At 41.6% G+C, this 23,151-nt stretch overlaps 2 protein-coding genes, 1 long non-coding RNA gene and 1 pseudogene across 4 annotated transcripts; all 4 read right to left on the bottom strand.

The window, feature by feature from the left end:
• Positions 1–387: 387 nt before the first annotated feature.
• On the bottom strand, positions 388–8,259 carry LOC136488741 (uncharacterized). The gene is made up of 5 exons (XM_066485568.1): positions 8,151–8,259; positions 1,540–1,692; positions 1,270–1,434; positions 949–1,109; positions 388–856 (listed from the first exon to the last, which is right to left on the bottom strand). Exons 1-5 carry the CDS (start codon positions 8,257–8,259, stop codon positions 449–451), a joined length of 996 nt encoding a protein of 331 aa, XP_066341665.1. The 3' UTR covers positions 388–448.
• Positions 8,260–9,136: 877 nt separating this feature from the next.
• LOC136484774 (disease resistance protein RPM1-like) lies at positions 9,137–13,779 on the bottom strand. 2 transcript variants are annotated; one of them, XM_066481731.1, is made up of 2 exons: positions 13,464–13,779; positions 9,137–12,130 (listed from the first exon to the last, which is right to left on the bottom strand). In XM_066481731.1, the coding sequence occupies exon 2, from the start codon at positions 12,118–12,120 to the stop codon at positions 9,406–9,408; it is 2,715 nt and encodes a 904-aa protein (XP_066337828.1). In that variant the 5' UTR covers positions 12,121–12,130; positions 13,464–13,779; the 3' UTR covers positions 9,137–9,405. The 2 variants fall into 2 exon arrangements, with proteins under 2 accessions (XP_066337828.1, XP_066337827.1); XM_066481730.1 differs by lacking the exon at positions 13,464–13,779 and adding an exon at positions 13,249–13,315.
• Positions 13,780–16,438: 2,659 nt separating this feature from the next.
• Positions 16,439–17,298, bottom strand: LOC136486653 (uncharacterized). Its single transcript, XR_010766906.1, has 2 exons — positions 17,166–17,298; positions 16,439–17,044 (listed from the first exon to the last, which is right to left on the bottom strand). It is a non-coding gene; the product is annotated as an uncharacterized lncRNA (long non-coding RNA).
• A 111-nt stretch (positions 17,299–17,409) lies between these two features.
• On the bottom strand, positions 17,410–21,031 carry LOC136488740 (cysteine-rich receptor-like protein kinase 44; annotated as a pseudogene).
• Positions 21,032–23,151: the final 2,120 nt, after the last annotated feature.

Genomic DNA, 23,151 nt, shown 5'->3' with positions numbered 1-23,151 from the left:
CCTTGATAAACAAAAATCGGCAATTTTGGGCATTAAATTATCATCCAACAATATATTGGCAGGTTTCAGATCCATGTGAATTATGAGTCTTTGCAATTCATGTAAGAACTATAAACCCTGACAAATCCCCTGTATTATTTTGAAGCTGATGCTCCAGTTAAGCTCATGAGATGCACCTGTAGAAATAGACAAATCAGTAAGTCAAAACCTAGAGAAAGTTGTATATTTGTGTAGCACTCATAATTTTGCATTATTATTAGAAAACTAAAACACTTTGAATGAAAGTTACTACTATAAGTTTGGATCCATCCTCAAGATATATGGACATATTTAAGGAAATCTAATATGATACCTTTATAGTCTCATACTAAATTGCACTATATTTTGTGATGGGTTCAGTAAATATCTAGGGCACACCTTAAGTTTAAATTTAACTGATCGTTGTCATCTAAGCGTAAGGAGCAGAAGTATATTTTTCCCTGGTGTCTGAACAACTTGTTAAATAAATCTGCCTATGACTGTTAATTCGTGTTTGATATAACAGAAGCCAGTATTCCACTAAAATCAGAGAGAGAATGAGATAAAGTAGAATACCGTAAAAATACTTGTCAAGGCTTCCCCTAGGCAAATACTCATAGCAGAGTATCCTTTCTTGTGTGTCAGCAAAAACATATCTTCCATGGGATTCCACCAGTTTCTTATGTATTTCATAACAATACCCGATTAGCTTCACTATATTTCTATGATTAAGATCAATCAGACTAAATACTTCATTCATAAATTGCTTATCCAGATTGATTTCTGGAACTACCAAAAACTTTTTTACCGCAACAACTTCTCCATTTTGAAAAATTCCCTGATTAATTAATATCATTAGTACAGAAAAATATTCAGATAGCTTCTCCCATATTTTTTCTCAAATTGATGGTGATGGCAATTAAAATATACCTTATAAACTACCCCAAAAGAACCTTTACCAATTTCACGTTCATTGGCAAAGTTCCATGTGATTTCCTCTACAAAGTGTAGCTTTGGTTCCCTTGGGAACTCAGTTATCAGTTGCAGCTTCTTCTCCATGAATTTGTGTATGCTAGCTTCATGACTGATTTCTGCTTGAACATATTCCATTTTAAACAAGAGAATGCATATTTTACTCTAGAGGTAGAGATTACGACAGCAGTGAAATTATCACTATGTTTCGACAAAGCCTCTAGATTAAATCCTTAAATCCTGAAATGAATAAATGGTTTTATGAACCAGTTCCTTTACCTTCGAGTTTACCAATTATTGATCCTACAGTAGGCCTTTTCTTTGGATCCGTCTCCACGCAGTTTAAACCAAGTTCAATGCATCTTTTTACTTGTAGCATGTGTTGTTCTTCCAGTGATGGATACTTTGATTCTATATGCGACATTTTTGTCCAATTTTTAGATACTTGTGTGAATTAGAAAAATTAGATAATGAAATTGTAAAGTAAAGCATTAGACTGAATAATGACAGTCCTGAATAGAGACTAAATTGTTTATACTAAAGCATTGCTTACATTATCAATTAGCAACTTAGAAGAAATGTCTTGAATATTGAGGTCCCTCTTCAGTCCTGTCACTATTTCGAGAATAAGAACACCCAAACTGAATAAGTCCGACTTTACAGATATTTCTCCTCTGTAATGGTATTCCATGGCAATGTATCCTCTGGGTCACATTAGCATCAAATCGCATGGGCATTTATGTCCTTTTGTACAAAGTTTAACACCGTTAGGCGTGGATGATGGAGCAGGGGTAAACTGGTGCTTCATGAATGGCACAGTAGGGGTAAATTCACAAAGTAAAAAAAAAATAGAGGCAAAATCACAATTTCGATACAACACAAGGGTACAAACGTAAGAGCCCCTTAACATTACTCCTTGTCGAAAAAAAACATGTCTAAATGAGAGAATATATACTCCCTCCATTCCAAATTATAAGACGTTTTGGCTTTTCTAGATTCATAGCTTTTGCTATGCACCTAAATATATGTTATGTCTAGATACATAGCAAATATTATGAATCTAAAAATGCCAAAATGTTTTATAATTTGGGATAGAGGAAGTAGTAAAATAGCATCACGAAAAGGTTTTACTGGTTTGTCACCTTGCTGTTTTCTACCACACCAATCAAGAATCGACCTCCTTTGCACTGATGTCCGATGGGCACCACAAGAGTACCTGAGCACGAACAACTAGCGATATGTGATGAACATCCACATGTGCATATATGCTCCGACCATACATACTTAATACTTTACCGAACAAAGTCGCCAGGTTAGATTTTGGTAGATTTAACACAGAACTACGGTGATCCAGCTGGCGCAAATAACTTCCTTAAAACCTTTCAGAATTAAACAGCAGAGTCAGAGTCACTAACCTGAAGCAATCTTGCAGAGGGCCACTCTCGTTGGAGGGATGGCGAGTAGAGGAAAGGAGAGGGCACAGGTACTAGTTAGGTATATAGTAGATGATGCTTATCAAGATTGATGCGAACAAAAGTATGTTCTTTTGAGAGCCGAACAAAAGTATGTCGGACCTCTGCATTTGGGCCTTGGGAAGAAGACTTGCTAATTAACTGAGCAGTGACCACAGTTGACTCACTTGCGGTGCTTGTGCTGGTTCCAGCAAGAGCTGAGGCCGAGCCAACAAGCAGTTACAATTATTGCGGTGCACAAGGTTGTTCAGATCGGCATTTATCTTCTTCTTCTTTCCTATCGAATTTTACAAATTATATTTTATGTAAAATTAGTAATATGTTGTATAGATTGAAGGATATACTATTTGATTTTGGTTAATTTATTTCACCTTTTCTACATTTAATTAAGAGAAATTTTATTATTTCTTGACATTATTCTCAACACCTCTTAACTTCAAATAGTATTTTATCACAGCCGAATCTTTGAAAAGTCACTTATATGAATTATTGTATGCTGTTGAAGGATCATAGTATTAGGATATTTATTTTTTCCTATATTAACAATATTTATATAAAGTTTTGTCAAATTCAAGATACTTTGACATAGTACTATCTTTATTTTTTCCAGATGAAGGGAATATAAAAATATTGAGTGCTAGTCTATAAGTAGAGCTTAAAATTTTGGTCTCTTATTTTGAAGAAATATATTTTATATGTTCTTTTTATTTTGGAAGACAGGAGAAACATGTAAAATATTTTATTAGATCTAAAAAAATAGATCTGCATATGAATGGATCTTATACATGGCGGACGTGCATGGTGGGTATAAATTTTTTATTGAAACCTGACATTTATTTATTTTAGATAATGAAACAAGGTTCCAACTTCTACTTTCCAAAGGGATAAAGTACAATAGTTACAATCCCAAACACGTACATAGGCTCCAAATCAACAAGACTTCAAACTACAATAATGTTGGGGGAAGGCGGCTCTGGCCCACGACCCCCGCCTTGGATCAATTAACCGGTCCTGTGACTGACGTTAACCCCCGCGGCGAGGGTGTTCTTTGCCAGTTGTCCCTCATTTCAGGTATCTTCGCACGAGGTGCTGATTTGGAGGCCGCGGAGTGTTCCAAGGGAGGCACGGCTACTGACGGGAAGCGAACCGTCCTGGGATGGGCGAGGGTTCGACGCAAGCTGCCAAGAGGACCAGCGTGAAACCGGCACGGCCCCGTCGACGTAGTTAGGGTTTGGAGTGGTTAACTTAGGGTACGAGGAATTACCACCCTGCCCTTGGCAGCGGGACTGTGACAAACTATCTTGCGCCAACCCTAGTGTAATTTCACCATGGCCCCAGGTATGGTCTATAAATATCCCAGGGCGCCCGTGTAAGAGACAAGGTTTTTTGGGGCAATTAAATGATCTATTAATCTGCATTTATCCTTTGTATCCCTTACAGGACCCCTTCGCTCAAGCGTCTATGCCTTCTTATATTTGTTTGTCTTTCCACCGGTGAGAAACCCTCGACCTCTAACCGCGCATCCTTAGGGAGGGTGGGAGGTTAGGAGTGACCCCACAAATAAAAGAAAGAAGAGCCGAACACGAAAACCTCCATGATGACCGTCTAACAATCTGCTGCATCCATTCTTGAGGTTTTCGCGAAGGTTTTTTTATTATGACATCACATATGTGATGGATCTCAATGTGCAGGTTGGATGAAATTTCTTTATTTTTAACGTGGCATATGTAAATGTGAAACATGTATACTTCATTCAATTATATATGACTTTCCTTGGCCCAAACATGATTATTTGCTGTAGCGATTATATGAGGTGCATCATACATATGTAACATTTTCTTTTTTGTTTTTCAAAAAAACATTTGTTGATGGCACGTTAAGGAGCGAACAGATAATTCCTAAATGTTGTATTTTATCTTGTCAAATCTTTCGATTTAGAAAAATCAATAGCTCAGATTCGCTTGACCTCTTATCTCATTTTTCTATCTTATAATAGGACATACCTCCGTCCTAAAATATAGTGCATTACGACTTTAAAATTTTGTAATGAAATATAGTACATTCTATGCAATGATTATGTCTAGATTTGGCAAAAAGTTTGTTAAAAAGAAAACAATAATTTGAGGAGAAACTCCTTAATTAGAATAATCCATGAGTACATACATCGTTTGAGAGTTCCCTTAAGTTGTCTTAAATTTTTTAGAACGCACAATATTACAGAATGAAGAGTAAATGACACTATTTTATTAACTAAATCTAAAGTTTATACTTGGAAATGACCGTGCAAGTTGCAACGGATATGATCCACTAATTAAGGTGCGTTTAGATCCAAAAAATTTTGGATTTTGGCTCACTGTAGCATTTCGTTTGTATTTAGTAATTAGTGTCTAATTATGGACTAATTAGGTTCAAAAGTTTCGTCTCGTGATTTCTCGAGCAACTGTGTAATTAGTTTTTTTTTCGTCTACATTTAGTACTCCATACATGTACCGTAAGATTCGATGTGACAGTTACTATGCAAAATTTTTTGACAACTGAACGGGGCCTTACCTTGGGCGTGTGAACATAACAGGTTGAGAAGGGCGCGCGCTCTGCCCTGCGTCGCTTCAAACTTCATGAATGGGAACAGGGAAAAGAGGAGAAAGCACCGAGATTCTCTGCAATCTGCACTACTGCTGCAAACTTTAATTCGATGCAACCGCGGGAACAACGAGGAAAGTGGGAGCCCCACCAATCATCGAGGAAAAGATTCTCTATGGCCGCTACGCTAGTGCCGTTCACACACGGATGTGGCCTACGCATCTTGACTTGACATAACTCTGATGAGAACTTAACCGAATCCACTTTTGTGGTGCTTAATTAGGCACCATTTGGCGAGGCTCTAGTTCACTAGTAAAGTTAGGTGAAACCATCATTTTTTTTCTTCATCCCACTCCAAAGATTTGTGAGAGCATGTTTTTAGGGTATTCCAAAGGAACCATTTCATTTTACCCTGTTTGACAGAAAACAGCTCCAAATGGCTCCTGAGGTCGATGAAGAAGCCCTACCAAACAAGGCCTTAGTGAAAAGCTGACGATTCAATTATGGAACTCGGCGACACTGACTTGGTGACCCTTTTCGAATTGGAAACAAACAACTATGCACACTTCCGTGTTCATTCTGGATAGTTTCGGACCGTGACTGTATTGGACACAGTTTCTAACCATGGTCACTCTCTCAAACTAATATGGCTACCGGAAATGTGCTTAGGCTCTGTTCGGTAGAACTTATTTTAGCTCCGACTCATTTGTATGGCTGATTTGTTGTGAGAGAAAAATAATATTTTTTTGACTCGCTGATTCTGGCTGATAAGCTCAAGCGAACAGAGCCTTAAATGTCAAAATACAGGTGATAAATAGGTCAGATCGAGTCAAAAGCTAAGTCAAAGAGGAATAAACTGCATTTCTCAAGTGGAGCGTTCACAAGCTTTTGTTGCTCAAGATCATCTAGTTACAAAACAGCTTCACTCACCCGAAAAACAAAAAGTAAAGAAGAACAAGCCCTCGCGCCTCAGCCATTTCGACAAAATCCTTGGGGAAATCTTAATAAATATCATGTTATGAGCTTGTGTGCAATAGCTCGCGCATGTGTTAGCCAAATTTACCAGACATGACACATCTAAAATTATAACTATATAAGCAGTCTTGCAAGTACTATTACTACCTAGTTTCTTTCAGTATAGGCGTCATGCTACCGTCGAACACATACTTGCACCACTAATGCCAAGGAAATTAATGTATCTCTAACATCATGCCTAACTTCATGGTAACGATAAAAATCTAGTAAGACTACTTCATATGGCATCAAATAAGCTCTGATTTAATATATATGTCTAGGGGAACTACATTATATGACAAACATACATTTGCCATGTATGGATACGTAGGGCCTGTTTGAATGGGGTGACCCCATTTAGTCCCTTTTAGCCCCTAAAGACCCAAACAGTGTGACTAAACTAATTAGTCCATTAATCTTTTGGGGTGATTAAAAGGGACTAAACTAGCAAAAAAAAAAGACACCCCTACCCCTCATTAATGCACTCGCGGGCCAGGGCGCAGCGTCCTGCCCGCGTGCGCGTAGCGTGGCTGCCCTCGGCGATGCGGGCTACAACAAGCGTGTGTGGGACTCCCCTCCCAGTGTTCCCCGGCACCGTGGAGGTCGATGCGTTGCCATGGGCAAGAGCGGGCCCACGCTCCAGGTCCAGCGGTGGTGAAGGAGGAGTTGGACTCCCTCGAGAACATTGTGTGAATTAGGGGCAATTTGGTCTTTGTGTGGCCATTAGCCACTCCATCCAAATAGGGTAGGGACTAATAGATCCAAAACACCCGTAGTAAATGATTTGATATTTGTGGATGAATTTGTCAATCATAACTAACTATTGCTTCGTTTGTTACAACAAATCTTCACTACTAGCAAAGTGATTTTAGAAGACAACCTCTCTGATTAACAGATGCGGGCATATCTAGGGACTGCCCCTATAAATGGTCAAGCAGCCTCCAGGCAAACACCTGTCTCTGTTAATCATTTATAAAGGCGAGCATCCTAAGGTGTTTGCCTCTGTTAATCATTAGTAATTTACAATAAGACGGTTGCTTTAGATCGTCCACCTTTGTAAATTGGTTAAAAGAGGTGGGTATCGTTTAAGATGACCATTCTAAAAATCACTATTAACAGGTCTTAAGAGATTCATCTCTCAAATAGTTGCGTCAAGAATAAACTATAACTTTTTCATATGAAATCAAATGAAGACGAACCTTATATAAAAAAAAGTTGTAACTCTTGACACAACCTACAAGTTTGAATTTGAGAAGATTTTGATTTGAAACTTTATAGTTTCCCAAAATATTGTTTTAAGTCCATGGATTTTGATATTTGAAATTTAAAATTTTTAAATAATCTCTGATGTTGACATGCTCTACACTAAAGATGTATTGTCAATAGAATATACAATTTACTAGTTGAAAAGGTTTTTTATTTGAAGTTGTTTAGAGTCCCAAATATGTGTTTTAAGTTTTTAGATTTTGAAATTCAAAATTTAGAATTATGAAACCACCTTGAATGTTCACATTGTTAATCGGGCGGACCCAATCTATAAGTTTGTTGTAGATAAGTATTTTATTCAAGTCTTTTAGAGTCTTAAATATACATTTTATATTTATAGTTTTGAGATTAATTTTTTAAATTTTCAAACAATCTCGTATGGAGGCACATCTTATACCAAAGTTATAATGTTTGATAAGATTTAAAACTTTATAGTTAAAATTATTTTCATTTGAGTTCATCAAGTAGCCAGAATATTTAATACAAGATTACAAAATATTAATATGTATAAAAGGACAAAATAATGATGGCCCCGTTCGCTTCGTTGAAAAATCAGCCGAAACATTGTTCCGACTGATTTGTTGTGAGAGAAAAATAATGTTCCGGCTAAAAAAACAAGCTGAAAAAGACGGATTATAAGAGAAATGAACAGAGTCAATATATATAAAAAGATAAACAGGGAGATATCGTGCAAGTGTGAAGGTCGTGAGTCTGCACTGCTGACTTTGTTTAGGATTAGGAAGGTGAGGTTTGGCACGTGTGGCACAAGCAGTCGGAGTGGGTTGCCACTTGCTCTGCGCGCTGTGCGCTCCTGCTCGCGGGACGGACCTGCCCTCGCCCTCGTGCCGCCCCTGGACTCGCGTCTCCCGCGGTCTCTGCTGATGTCCGTGCCGTCGACGAGGTCTACACCGGCGACCTCTGCACCACTCCGTAGCATCTTGAAAGCGCATGCTGCAAGCTGTTTCAAGTGTTTCAGATATTATGTTTCGACCGAAGTCAGTCGGACAAACCCCAACCTATTTTTTATATTTTTTTTATTCTAGACTTGTTTAATTGGCTCCCACGGAGAGTCGAACCCAGGCCTGCTGGATGTTACTCAGGTGCTCTATTGCAAAAGTAGATCGAGATATTACATATGTTGCAATGGTTGTGCCCATATGTTGCAAGCTTTTATTCTAAATGTTTCGTCTGTTTTTTTGGCGTATGTTGCAAGTGTGTTTGTCTGGATGTTGCATATGTTTTTGAAATATGTTTTATAAGTGTTTTATCTGGATGTTGCTTATGTTTTTGCAATGGTTTCAATTGTTTTTCATGTGTTTTTGCAAGTGTTTCAGATGCATGTTTCAAGTATTTTATCTGGCTTCAAACGTATGTTGCAAGTGTTGCATGTGAATGTTTTAAAAGTAGATTGGGTGTTACATCTCCCTCCTCGTCTTCTGCTGCCTCGTCTCGGTGTCTCCTCCTCCGCTGCCTTCTCCCTCTCTTACCGATGCTGATGAGGTTTGGGGCAGCGTGGGCCTCATGTGGGCACACGAAACTATGTGAGAAAAGGACTGCGCACAGGCGTCCGGACGTCCGGGCGATACCAAGCACGTATTTGAGATGTTTCCCAAGGCCATGAAATCTTGGGCACTACAGCCCAGTGGCCTCGGAGAAACAAGCCTTATTATGAGAACCCCAATGATAGGTCTGTTCTTGAATCGTCACCCGTTCACTATGAAGAAATCTGGCTTGCCTAAGATAGTCAAATGTCATATGGGAAATAAAGATCATGAGACCATGTTACTTCAGAACTGAACATGGCAGCAAGATGGTGACAGAAAAAACGTTATTGTCAAATCCAGTTCAATGACAAGGTTCGTACATAAAAAAGGAAAATCAAACTACAAAGAAATCACAATAACATGGCATAAACACAACTATCAGGCACATTCTTGGTGAGGAGATCTGTTTCTTCCGGACTTATTGAAAGTAAAAACACAAGCACAAAAGCATTCAGAATTGCAGATCTACTGGAAGAATCAAACACAAAGGACTATATGCATAAATAATCAGAAGTATTGCGGTATGAAGAAGCAGGCGATCACTCGACGCGAACCTCCACCACTTCTGGCATCTTCTGGCGCATTCTACTTAGCTCCCACAGGATTTTGAAATCCTTATGCAGAGACAGTAACCACAGCTTCCTTAAAGACACAAGGGATTCAAATCCTTGAGGAACCTTATTCAGTTTCGGCAGCGCCACAATATATAAACCTTCAATATTTGGAAGAGCATCCTTCCCAACTGTCAACTGCTTGACATTGAGCATGTTCTTCAGTATTAGTGTCTTTAGCTGTGGAAAGGACCCTTCAGAAATAACCATTGTCTCTGTGCTGCTCACCCTGTTAAGACTCAGATAGGTGAGGTTTGGTACATGTGGAGCAATAAGCAGTAGCGGGTCTTCCTGAAGACCAGACCAGCTTAGAGCTAGATACTTGAGGTTTTTCCCATGGCCTTGAAATATTGGGCACTGCAGTGTTCCGGCAGCCCAGCAGCCCCTGACGATCAACTTGTGGAACTGCTTGGACTGTGGGTTGAGAGTTTCCAAGTGCAGTGTCTGGTCCTCATCACTTGCATTAAGAAGCAAACAGGCAAGAAGTGGCAGCTTAGATACTGCAGGAAAAAGATCTGCAGAATGGATGGCAGTAACTTTGCAAACCCACACGCTTTTTAGTTTTCTGAGGTTGTCCAGTTGGCCTGCTAAGTCATTTGTTGCTTCAACAGTCTCCAGAGTCTGAAGTTCCACCAAGTTAGAGAGGTCCTTGGGTGGCTGTACCCCTGTGTACCGGAAATCTTTCTGCTTCTCATCCACCACTCTGTCAGCTAACAGATGCCGCAGCTTCTTGACCTTGACTATGCCTCTTGGTAGCTTCTCTATTTTTGTTTGCTTGATGTCCAGTGTCTGTAGGTTGGATAGCTTCTCAATACACTCCGGGAGCGACTTGACTCCTGTGCGCCGCAAGCCAATGTAACGTAGATTAAACAGATTCCCTATAGATTGTGGCACTTCGGTTATCTCAGAATCTTGTAGCTCAAGAACAGTAAGGTAGCTTGACTCAGAAAAGATTGAGGCTAGCATGTGAGCGGATGTAACACCATCAAGTGAAAATACAGTGCGAAGGTGTGGAAATTTCACTCTTGGTGCATCACTTCCATTCCATCCACACAATGATAGTCGGCGCACTTCCCAGTCCATATTTATCACTGCAGCCTGATCGCTTGCAGAACCAAACTTTTCATCTCTAGCTATTGAAAGAGCCAGGTCACGCACAATGTCATGCATCTTACATGTGTTCACCCTACCAAGCTCATCATACTCTTCAACTTGCAGCAAATTCCTAGTAATGAGCTCCACCAGAATTAGTTCAGCCACATCCTCCAGTGTGTTGTTTTCGTTGGTCACTGCAAATCCTTCAGCAACCCACTGCCTGACAAGGCTCTCTCTCGACATGATGCAATCTTCTGGAAATAGGCTGCAGTACAGGAAACAATTTCTGAGGTTCCCTGGTAAATCATTGTAGCTAAGCTTCAAAATTGCCTGCACATTGTCTGGTTTAGCTAGCTCAACCCGGAACTGATTGTACATTTGATTCCAGGCATGTTTAGTTGGTTTCTTGGAGGACATGAGGCTGCCCATAGATATAAGTGCCAATGGCAAGCCCTGACACCTTTCTACTATGGAAGCAGCCACATCCTCAAGCTCTTGGGGACACTCAGCCGTGTTTTTAAAGGCTCTTCTACAGAAGAGGTCGAGTGCATGGGAACGTCCCAAAGGCTGGAGCTGAAGATGGCATCCTGAAGATGCAAGAGATGCAACGTCTTCTCTCCGTGTTGTGATGATGACACAGCTTGCTCGAAGAGTATTGAAAATGTCTTCCATCATTTGATGGTACACTTCCATGTTCCAAACATCATCCAAGACAAACAAACATTTTCTGGTACCTAGGACATTCTTAATTTCTTCTCTCAGCTTGTAGGCATCCATACTTTCGATGCTATCTGATGGCTTATATGTGTCCTTCCCAATCTCTCTGAGTAGTTCTCTCAGCAAACCAACTATTGTGTAGGTCTGTGACACAGTGATCCGGGCATTGACAGGGAACTCGCTCTTCATACGCTCATAAACATTCATGACCAGAGTGGTCTTTCCCAATCCACCCATACCTGACACCGTTATCACTTTGTTGTTTGGCTCATTGCTATGAAGCCATCCAATCAACTTTGCCTGATTCAATGCAATCCCCACGAGATCTTCATCTTGAATAAGCTCTGGCAAGAAGGTTTGGGATCCATGTCGAACAATTACAGGGCTTGCTGGAACTTGGAGAGCAGGGAAATAGTCCTTCTGCAGTTGTTTTACTTGCTCAATCTCACCCTTTATACGAACCACCTCATCAGCAATATCACTGAAAATTTTGGCATTTTGTGCTCCTTTGATGAACCACATCAGCGATCCTTCTTCCTGCAGCTTAAAAGCGTGATATGAGTATTTATCCATTACATCTTCCACATGGAAGGCCACCTTTCTCAGCTCCCCAATCCATCCCTTGACCACATTGATGCTGAGATTTGTGGTATCCAAATCTTGTATTACATTTCTCATCATATTCAATTCTCTCTCAATGTGCCTTATATTTTCTGGTAGCTCCCTCAGATTAGTTGCCTTTTTAGATGCTTCAGCGATGACGAATTTGATGACTTCATCTCCTAAAACGGTACCAATTTTCGAGAGAGCAGTTAGCAGTGCTTCTGCCATTAGTTCAGTTCTGCACAATCAAAGCATGGAGCTTGATTAGTTCAAGATAATGTACGCAATCTATTTTGCTTAGATGTTTCAGACCTGTCCGCACATGTTAACAAAAAGCACACAATATCAACCGTTCTTAATAGATTATAGATTCAATAATAGATAACAGCCCCCATTGATTACTAATGGCTTGTTTTGAACAATGTACAATATGTTTTGTCACGTTCCAATTAATGCATAGGGTAAAAAATAAATTTTAGTGCAGATGCTATTCCTTTCTTTTAAAGAGCACAGATGTAATTCTTTCCTAAAAGCATCTCCAAGAGGCTCTCTACATGGTTCACTATTACAAAATTTATAAAATAAACCAAAAAATCAGGCTCCAATAAACTCTAATCCACTCCATCTTTTCTATTCTCCAAATCCACCATTCTCGCTCTCCACTAATGTAGAGGCCACATCACTCTCTAAATTCAATATAAGGCAATCCTCAACATGCATGCAAAATGCTGAGCCATTTATTTCATGGTATATGCAACGAAGTTAAAAATTTCAAAAATCCAAAGTAGAAGTATATGTACAAAACACAATTTTGTATGCATAGCACAGAAGATAATGTACAGAGTATCGAATACCTTCTACCTAGTCCAACTAGGATTTGGCATCTAAACTGACTGAAGTCTCCATTAAAAACATGCATGTATATAAAAATGCATATACCAATTCAAAATTTAGAACTAAATTTTAATGTTTTGTTACATTTTGGACTCCACACAATTATCAGAGCATGGATTAGCATGTAAGATATTCTTTCACAAGCTATCTATCATATCAAAAGATATATTTCTTGTACCTGGATGTAAATAATATGTTTCCATCCACTGAGTTAATAGTAATCTTACTATTACATAATGGAGGACCCAAAAGAGGCTCCACATTAATTCTTTTTAGAAGCACCAAGGCTCAATATTAATTCACATGAGGCAAGTTATCAAAAAAAAAAGTTAATAGTTGGAGCGGAAGCAGGGATTCCAAAACATAATGGAGCACCGTACCTTAAAATGTCCATTGCCACATACATTAGCTATCTCACTAACAAAGTAAAACAAAACATGTAATTAGTTGATTTCTGTGTACCTTGCTAGCTTACTGTATGTCCGAGCCCAACCCATGTCAAACATATAGCAAGTTGTACATACAAGAAAGAAAGAAAAAAAGAAAACTTACTAAGCTTCGCAATCTGATGTATTTAACCCGAAGGCAAAAACTGAAATTGGCAGAAAGTTTCTACCCAAACAAATCAAGCAACTCACACCAATTTGGAGGAGATAAGATGAACGGGGTGTGCTCACCTTGGATGAAGCTGCGGTCAGCTGAGAGGGGGGGCGTCGCACTTGCTGGTCTCCTGTAGGCCGAGCCGCCGGAGCCCGTAGTGGTAAAGCTCCAGAGATTGGTGGGTGAAGGAGGGAGGGGATGGACACTGGAGGGGGAGAGCGCGGATCTGCTGCCTCGTCGATGTTTGGGACAGTAAGAATCAGATAAAGTAGGCAATGACAAGCTCCGGACCAAAGCATCCATCGTGTACGTCGTGTCTGAGAGGCTCCGCCATGAGACGTTGAATTGACTCGAACCCAAGCTGCAGTCGTCGTCAATGGCCTTACGCGGTGCCATCTACTATGAGACTGTGACAAAGAACCACTCTTGTAATGTTGCAGAAATTGCCGAGTAATTCCAAAACCAAAACCCATGCATGTTGTCAGTTGTCATAACCGCGTCCGGTTGTTGTGTGTTGGATGAGAGCGGACTATTATCTATTTATATTAAAGTATTAGCTTAGTAGCCAATGGAGCTAACGGTTCTTTAATTGATTGGTCGACTCTCTTTCTAAACAGGTCCATTTATATACTAATAGTACTACATATTTTGCGGTTGATTGATGACTAAATGCATACAACTGATCTTCCAACAGGTACACATCTAGCCAGAACGGAAGTCGTCTCTCAGCCTGTACTATGTCACAAGAAATTTACACTGATTTACCCTGTCGAGTGTCGACCGCTATTTTGGTACCAAGAACAAATCCGGGATGACATCTGCTCCTTCTATTTACACGTTCAGCATTTTTTACTCTTCGCTTCCAAGTTCCAACCGCTGAGCGGTAGCAGCAAAAGCTGTTCATTTCCTATCTCCACGCGGACTCTTCAAAAGAAAGCGCACAAGAGAGGATTAGTTGCTACGTGTAATAATTTGTAAAGCATTGGATGCCTGTAATATTTGAGACTTGCAGAGCCTTTTCTATTTGCTCCCCTCCACTATTGCTTCCTAAGAATTTGTTTCAGTTCAAGCATCAAGATCTAGGCATCTAGCTGCTAGATGGAAAGCTGCTTGATAATTTGCCCAATGGAAGGCCTTTCTTTTGGATTTTCGCTGACAAAATTTAGACCGACATCAATGCAACTTTTAACTTGTTGGAGGCTGCTTGCTTCCAACGTTGGGTACTTCGAAGCTATCTGTGGTGTTTTTGTCCAGGTTTTTTGTACCTGTAATTGCAAAGTTTCATTAAAGAGCATAAATTACACTATTCAAAGTATGGTTCAGTACCTCTATTTGTCAGAGCAACATTCTTAGGATAAAAATTCAAAATATGTTGGACTTACACTGTCGATAAGGTTCTTAGACCATAAAGCTTCGGTGTTAGAATCAACTTTTAACCCTGTTATTACTATCTGAATTATAAGGATACCCAGACTTTTAACCCTGTTACTATCTCAATTACACAAAGCTGTCTAGCCATAGGTCTATCAGTTGTTTGTACTCCTCCTTAGCTCTAAGCTTAACTCAAGCTAATTCTTGTCTAAAGGTGACTTTGCAAGAGATCACTGATTCACTACTACACAAACTTTACTGGAGGCGGACGTTTTTGGTTTTCCGCGGCGGGCAAAGCTGTCCGCCGTGGCCTAGAGGCCACGGTAAATCGTGGCTTAACCACGGCGGGCGGTGTAACGTGCCCGCCGCGGTAAATATACTTTTGCCACGGCGGGCACGTTAGGATGCCCGCTGCGGTTAATCATTTTAAAAAAAACAAAAAAAACCAGGAGCCCGCCGGCGAGCCCGTTCTCGAGCCCACTGGCGAGCCCACCGGCGACGGATCCGGGCTTCCCACGGCTGCAGATCCATGCCGCTCGGGGAGGGAGAAGAGGAGCAGCCGGCCGGGCCCCAGCGTCTCTGGAGAAGCCGGCTGGACACGCCGACGCCACTGCAGGGCCGCCACCACCTCGCCAGTCGCTCGCAGGGGACCACGCCGACGCCTCCTCGTGGATACCCGTGCCTCCTTGCGGATCCCGCCGCGCCGTGGTGGAGGGAGGCCGCCGCGCCGACGCGTCCTCGCCCGCGGTGGTGGAGGTCCCAGCGTCGTGGCCGTGGTGGATCCCGGCGTCGTGGCCGTGGTGGAGATCCCGCCGTGGTGGAGGGAGGCCGCAGCGCCGAACCGTCCTCGCCCGCCGGATCCGGCCACCGCGCGCCGCCACCGACCGGATCCGCCTCGGGACGCCGTCACCGGCCGGATCCGGTCACCGCGCACCGCCACCGGCTAGATCCGCCTCAGGACGGGCTCGTCGTTGCCGTCCCACGAGCCACCGCGCTCAACGCCCCGCTCGGAAGAGAGAGAGGAGGGAGAGGGAGGGATCGGTGGGAGAGAAGAGAGGAAGGGAGAGCGCCATGCTGGTGGATATGCAGTGGAAGGAGATGGTGACGGGAGGAGAGAGGCTCGCGACAGGAGAGGAGTGACTACGGCGCTATCGGTGGAGAGGAGTGAGTGAACTGAAACCCTAAACTCCTAAAGTGCTCATTTTATATGGAGACCAATTATTGGGCCTCGCCCTGGGCCTGTTGGGCCTCGGCCATTTACCGTGGCGGGCATCTTAAGGCCCCCGCTACGGTAAATCGATTTACCGTGATGGGCAAAAATACCCGCCACGGTAAATAAAAAATGCCCGCCGCGGTAAATCGTGGCATTTACCGCAGCGGGCGAAAATAGGTGACCACCACGGAGTGCAAAAATGCAACGCTGCACATAATCTTTTGTGTAGTAGTGATTGCTGGAGATTTCTGAAAATGACATCATTTCGTTCCCAAAAAAAAAAAGAAAATGACATCATTTCTAGTAGACCAAATTGCCCATAACATTGCTACTATTATCTCCATAAATATTGGCCTCTGAATTTGAGTCTTGAACAAGGAGATCGTGTCCAGAATGTCCCCTTGTATTAAATGTGCCATACCCAACACATTCCAGCACGACATAGCAAAAGGGCAATGCAGGAACAAGTGATGCAAAGACTCTTCAGTGTCCAAATGACAAAGCACACAGTTGTAATTTTCCAACACCATAGTTTTCCTTTTCAGAAGTTTGGGTACTAAGTCTATCTTTTAAAACTAGCCAACAGAAAACTTTCCGCTTTGGCTGGCAATAGGAATTTCAAAGCCATGTATAAACCGGTGATATTTGCCTGGTGCCCATCAGATGTAGATAAGCTTTGTTTGATGCAAACTCAGTCGAACCCCAGATGTAAGACCATTGATCCTTGCCTTGAAGAAGGTGAGTGTCATCCAGAATGAAAATGAGTTGCTGAAACTGATCATAGGCCTCAACTGAGAGAGGGAGTGTAGACATGAAGTCTTTTCTATCTGGTCCCCTTCACTGTTGCTTCCTAGGAATTTTTTTCAGTTCAAGTATCAAGATCTAGCTGCTGGATGGAAAGCCATTTCCATTAAGTTGCTCCATAATTTTCCCTATGGAAGGCCTTTCTTTTGGATTTTCGCTGACACAATTTAGCCCAACATCAATGCACCTTTTAACTTGTTGGAGGCTGCTCGCTTCCACCGTTGGGTACTTAGAAGCTATCTGCGGCATTTTTGTCCAAGTTTTTTGTACCTGTAATTGCAAAGTTTCATTAAAGAGCATCAGTTACACCATTCAAAGTACTGTTCACTACCTCTATTTGTCCGAACAACATTCTTAAGGTTAAGGATAAAAAAAATCAAAATATGTTTACATTGTCGATAAGGTTCTTAGATGACAAGTCTTCAGTGTTAGAATCGACTTTTAACCCTGTTACTATCTCGATTATAAGGATACCCAGACTATATATATCTGATTTGGCTGAGACTTCACCTCTGGAGTAATACTCTGGAGCCATGTATCCTCTGCATTGCATGAAAGTCATTGGAAGCAGTACATGCAGTATAATCCGGTTGATCATGAACAAACAGAGAATTATTCACAAATTTTCGTCAAGCTTACCTTGATCCCACAACATTTGAAGTGAGTGTACGTGTTTGCTCTTCACCAAAGAGCCTTGACAAACCAAAATCAGCAATTTTGGGCATTAAATTATCATTCAACAATATATTTCCAGGTTTGAGATCCATGTGAATTATGGGTCTTTGCAATTCATGTAAGAACTGTAAACCCTGACAAATCCCCTGTATTATTTTGAAGCTGACGCTCCAGTTAAGCTCATGAGATGCACCTGTAGAAATAGACAAATCAGTAAGTCAACACCTAGAGAAAGTTGTATATTTGTGTAGCACTCATAATTTTGCATTATTACTAGCAAACTAAAACACTTTGAATGCAAAGTTACTACTATAAGTTTGGATCCATCCCCAAGATATATGGACATATTTAAGGAAATCTAATATGTAACGTGGACAAATACCTTTATAGTCTCATACTAAATTGCACTATATTTTGTGATGGGTTCAGTAAATATCTAGTGGGCACACACAACAACAACAACAACAAAGCCTTTAAGTCCTAAACAAGTTGGGGTAGGCTAGAGTTGAAACCCAGCAGAAGCAATCAAGGTTCAGGCAAATAATTTGCTTGCACGAAGCAAGCGGTGCAGAACCGGGGTTCGAACCCCGGCCAGCTAGCTCCGGCCACTGGAGCTTTGCCACTGCGCTACACACGCGCCTGCTTGTTGTCATCTAAATGTACGGAGCAGAAGGATATTTTTTCCCTGGTGTCTGAACAACTTGTTAAATAAAGCTGCCTATGACTGTTAATTCGTGTTTGATACAACAGAAGCCAATATTCCACTAAAATCAGAGAGAGAATGAGATAAAGTAGAATACCGTAAAGATACTTGTCAAGGCTTCCCCTAGGCAAATACTCATAGCAGAGTATCCTTTCTTGTGTGTCTGCAAAAACATATCTTCCATGGGATTCCACTAGTTTCTTATGTATTTCAAACAATACCCGATTAGCTTCACTATATTTCTATGATTGAGATCAATCAGACTAAATACTTCATTTGTAAATTGCTTATCCAGATTGATTTCTGGAACTACCAAAAGCCTTTTTACTGCAACAACTTCTCTATTTTGAAGCATTCCCTGATTAATTAATATCATTAGTACAGAAGAATATTCAGATAGCTTCTCCCATATTTTTTTCTCAAATTGATGGTGATGGAAAATAAAATATACCTTATAAACTACCCCAAAAGAACCTTTACCAATTTCACGTTCATTGGCAAAGTTCCCTGTGATTTCCTCTACAAAGTGTAGCTTTGGTTCCCTTGGGAATTCAGTTATCAGTTGCAGCTTCTTCTCCATGAATTTGTGTATGCGAGCTTCATGACTGATTTCTGCTTGAACATATTCCATTTTAAACAAGAGAATGCATATTTTACTCTAGAGGTAGAGATTACGACAGCAGCGGAATTATCACTATGTTTCGACAAAGCCTCTAGATTAAATCTTTAAATCCTGAAATGAATGAATGGTTATGAACCAGTTCATTTACCTTCGAGTTTACCAATTATTGATCCTACAGTAGGCCTTTTCTTTGGATCCGTCTCCACGCAGTTTAAACCAAGTTCAACGCAGCTTTTTACTTGTAGCATGTGTTGTTCTTCCAGTGATGGATACTTTGATTCTATATGCGACATTTTTGTCCAATTTTTAGATACCTGTGCGAATTAGAAAAATTAGATAATGAAATTGTAAAGTAAAGCAGAAAAACATCACCAACAGAGACTAAATTGTTCATACTATTACAGCATTACTTACATTATCAATTAGTAACTTAGAAGAAATGTCTTGAATATTGAGGTCCCTCTTCAGTCCTGTCACTATTTCGAGAATAAGAACACCCAAACTGAATATGTCTGACTTCACTGATATTTCTCCTCTGTAATGGTATTCCGGGGCAATGTATCCTCTGGGTCACATTAGCATCAAATTATATTCTATCACACAAAAAATACTACTGCAACTTTGAAGAATGGAAAGATACAGAAACTAGTAAGTTCTTACATCCATCCCACAACATTTTGGGTGAGAATTCTGGTTTGTTCTTCACCAAACAACCTTGAAAGTCCAAAATCTGCAATTTTTGGCACCATGTCATCGCCCAACATTATGTTGCTAGGTTTGAGGTTCAAGTGAACTATGGCTTCACTTCGCTCCTCATGCAGAAAATGCAACCCATTGCATATCCCCAAGATTATTTTGAAGCGCATGGGCCAATCAAGTCCAGAAGATTCATCTGAAGAATAACAAAAGTAGGAAGGAATTGAAATACTTCGTAGAAAAGAGCTTCTCAATGATATCTTTGCATCTTCTGTGTTACAGAAAATGGCAAAATGTTTTATGTGCCCTGTATCATTCCTAGGTATATATAAAATAGCCATCATCATGTTAACTTTCTATCGTAGACCAAGACCATTAGGATTCTGTATTTAGACAGTCAAAAAACAAAAATAAGGAAACAATTATGCAACCAGGGATTACCATACCATAAGTGTATTTGTCAAGGCTTCCATTAGACAAATATTCATAGCAGAGAAATTTTTCTGGAACATCTGAGAGAAAATGTCTGCCATTTCTCTCCACCAATTTCTTTTCTACTTGGTAACAAGAACCAAGTAACCTGACTATATTTCTGTGCTCCAGAATCTGGAGATTGCCTGCCTCATTCTGAAACCGTCTATCATGAACTCCGGATGTTCGCACAAGCTTCTTCACAGCAACCAGTTGTCCACTCTGAAGTATGCCCTGTTTTGGTTCCATGTTAGTATATGGTTTCAATTTTTTTACTAGTTATAGTTAACTTCAAAAGAATTAAAATATGAGACAGAAATTATACCTTATAAACCACTCCAAATGCACCATGTCCAACCTCTCGTTCACTTGAGAAGTCTTTTGTGATGTTCTTTAGGAATTCTAGCTTTGGCTCCCTTGGAAATGCACTTGATATTTGTGAGTTGTCGTTTAAGCTACTTTGTCTGCTGGAATCTCCCTTCATTCCCCAACTAAACAAAAATAACCTTCATATGAGACGATAAATCATGCGGGGCTGCACAAAACATAACATTATAAATAAACATTGCAAGCCTATGGTCGACCTACAACTCTCTTTGATTGATAGAAGTAGGGAAAGTCCAATAACTATGCCCCTTCCATTAAGCCTATGGATACATTGCAAGCCATTGACATACAGAAGTAGATATTGATAAATAAGTGAAATCCATGAAATTTAGGGTTCATAACAATTTAAGAATTTGTGGAGAAAATTACAGATAATCGTGATTGTTTGGACTTGGGAAGAACATAAATATGCTAAGCCTACACAATACAAAGGTAGCGAATCTAAACAGATAGTTCCTCAGTCGTTTGTAAAGCAGCAATTTAATGACAGAAATCCAGATGAAATGTCAATTGGGTAAAAAGAGAGGGAAAAATCATGCCCCAAAGAACATAGATTCTGCATCAGCACCAGGCTGGAGAATACCTGAAGCAATGATGTCTGTTTCTGAGACAATAAGCGGGAGAGCTCCTCTCCCTGGTGATCGGACACAACCTGGAGATGAGTGGGTGTGGGAGACGAATGGCTGTAGGTTTGGGGGGAGGATGGGAGAAGCGCATCCGCACCAATAATGCCCGTGCGAACCGTTGACTTGACTTGCTGCGAGACTGGGGAGGGGACGGCTCAGATTGTCTGACTTACCCCATGGCCGATGCCCTCCGTTCCTCGTCCAATGCTAAGCTAGGTAGGCGGCGGCTGAGATGTGGGCGGAGCTGGGGTGGCGGTGGCGCAGACGCAAGAAGAGTTGGGCAGCAGTCGCCCGGCGGAGCTCGGAAGGCGGCGGCGCGGATGCGGGAGAAGCTGAGGCAGCAGACCGCGCGGATGCGGGCGAAGCTCAGCAGCATCCCGCGGACGCGGTCGCAGCTGGGGCAGCGACGGCGCGGACACTCGACCCCGGCGTCGCGGCGGTGCCCAGTCCCGCCCAAATTCCATGCGCCGTCCGTATCGCGCCTTTTTTTTTCCAGCGGCCATAGGAGCAAAGTTACGCGTAGGTCATCTAAACCTGAGCTGGGCCTTACTTGGGCCACGAAACGCAATTGGGATGTGATTTGGGAGGTGGGAAAGATGCTCTTTTTATCAACCGTTGGATAGTGCTAAAAAAATCATCCGTTGGATTCTAAAAAAAGACAACCGTTGTATAGCGAATGAATGGCATCAGACAGACTTACCTTAGGTAAGTCAGACAATCCGAGCCGGGGACGGAACGGCCGCTTAAGGAAAAGTTCACGGTCAAACAATATCAAATTTAATTAGATTCATAGAAAATCGTATATCAAGTAAATTTACTATGAAAATATATTATACGATTAATATCACGATACCTATTTAATATTTTTAATTTAGTTGTTTTTTATATATTTAGTTAAACTCAGTTGGCTAATAAAAGATGAGACGTGCACTCCACATGAATATGTTGCTTTTACACTGAAAGTAAGCAAAAAGCATGTCTATCATTTCTCTTGCAACCAAATAAATATAGTCCATGCTACAAAATTTGATTCATCCCTCTCTAGCCATCTTGTAAAAAGAGACATGGGTTATGCAAAAAGAAAAAAAGAAAAAGTACGAGAGAAAAGAAAAAGAAAGAAAAAGAAGAAAAAAGAAACGAGGAAAAAGAGAAACAAAGTGTATGACTTGTTTCTTGATGGATTCAAATGTTTGCCTTAGCAATATATATAATGCAAGTATGCCTTACAATCATCATGTGCCTATAAACCCTACATATGCTTTACAATAGAATGTTGAGACTGAGCATAATAGCCTTTGGTGAGGATACATACACCATTGAGAGTATCATTCGTGGTAAAGTTACCTCGATGGCTCAAGTGATGGGTCTAGGGAGCTCTTATCGGATATGTCCGAAACGGATCCGTGTCCGTCGTTCGTGACAGGGCTGGCATAACCCGCATGGGGCATCCCGCTGCTCCTTACCTGTCACCCGGCTGCCGCCCGAGCCGTCCGATCGACTCGGGTGACCCGTTGGCCTCTCCTCGATGGAGATTCCATTGGTAGGCCCTTCCAAACCCTGCCTGGGAAGGCGGAGGGTCGTTTGCGGGCTATTACGCCTTGTTTCCTGCGCCCGGGTTACGGTAGTGGTGGGCCATGCCCCAGCCATGTCCCGTTAACCAGGCAACATTTCGTTGGGTAGGGTGCGTCCCATCAGCCAGGGCGCGTCCCATCGCACGCCTCTCCGCCTTAAATAGGGCGAAGGGAGAGGGTTTTCCTTCCATTCTTTCGCCTTTCTCCAACTGCTGCCTCTTCTCCTTCCTCCTGTTCGCCAAGCCCGTTCGTGCACCGCGGCGGTTTCTAGGAGAGAGGAGGGTAAAGCGAGGGAGAGAAAAACTCACAGATTCGTCCATAAATCCGAGATGCGATGTCGAACTAGAGGCCTTCCAACGTAGATGAAGAGGTGTTGGTCGCCTTCGCTGAGAGGGGGATGCTCCCGTCGAAGGAGGTGGCGCATTGGAGAGCTCCTACGCCGAGGGAGGTAGTTCCGCACCCCTAGGCCGATGAGGTCATATCCTTTCTCACCCTCCATGAGCGCGGGCTCGGGTATCCCGTGCACTGGTTCCTGCGTGGGTGAAGAGTCGAGATGGCGGACTAGAGGGGGGGTGAATAGTCTTTTCTAAAATTAATCGCGTCGGATAACCGAAACAAGTGCGGAA

This window comes from Miscanthus floridulus, chromosome 10 (genome assembly GCF_019320115.1).
Source record: "Miscanthus floridulus cultivar M001 chromosome 10, ASM1932011v1, whole genome shotgun sequence".
NCBI lineage: Eukaryota > Viridiplantae > Streptophyta > Magnoliopsida > Poales > Poaceae > Miscanthus > Miscanthus floridulus.
This window is presented reverse-complemented; position numbering and strand designations above follow the sequence as displayed.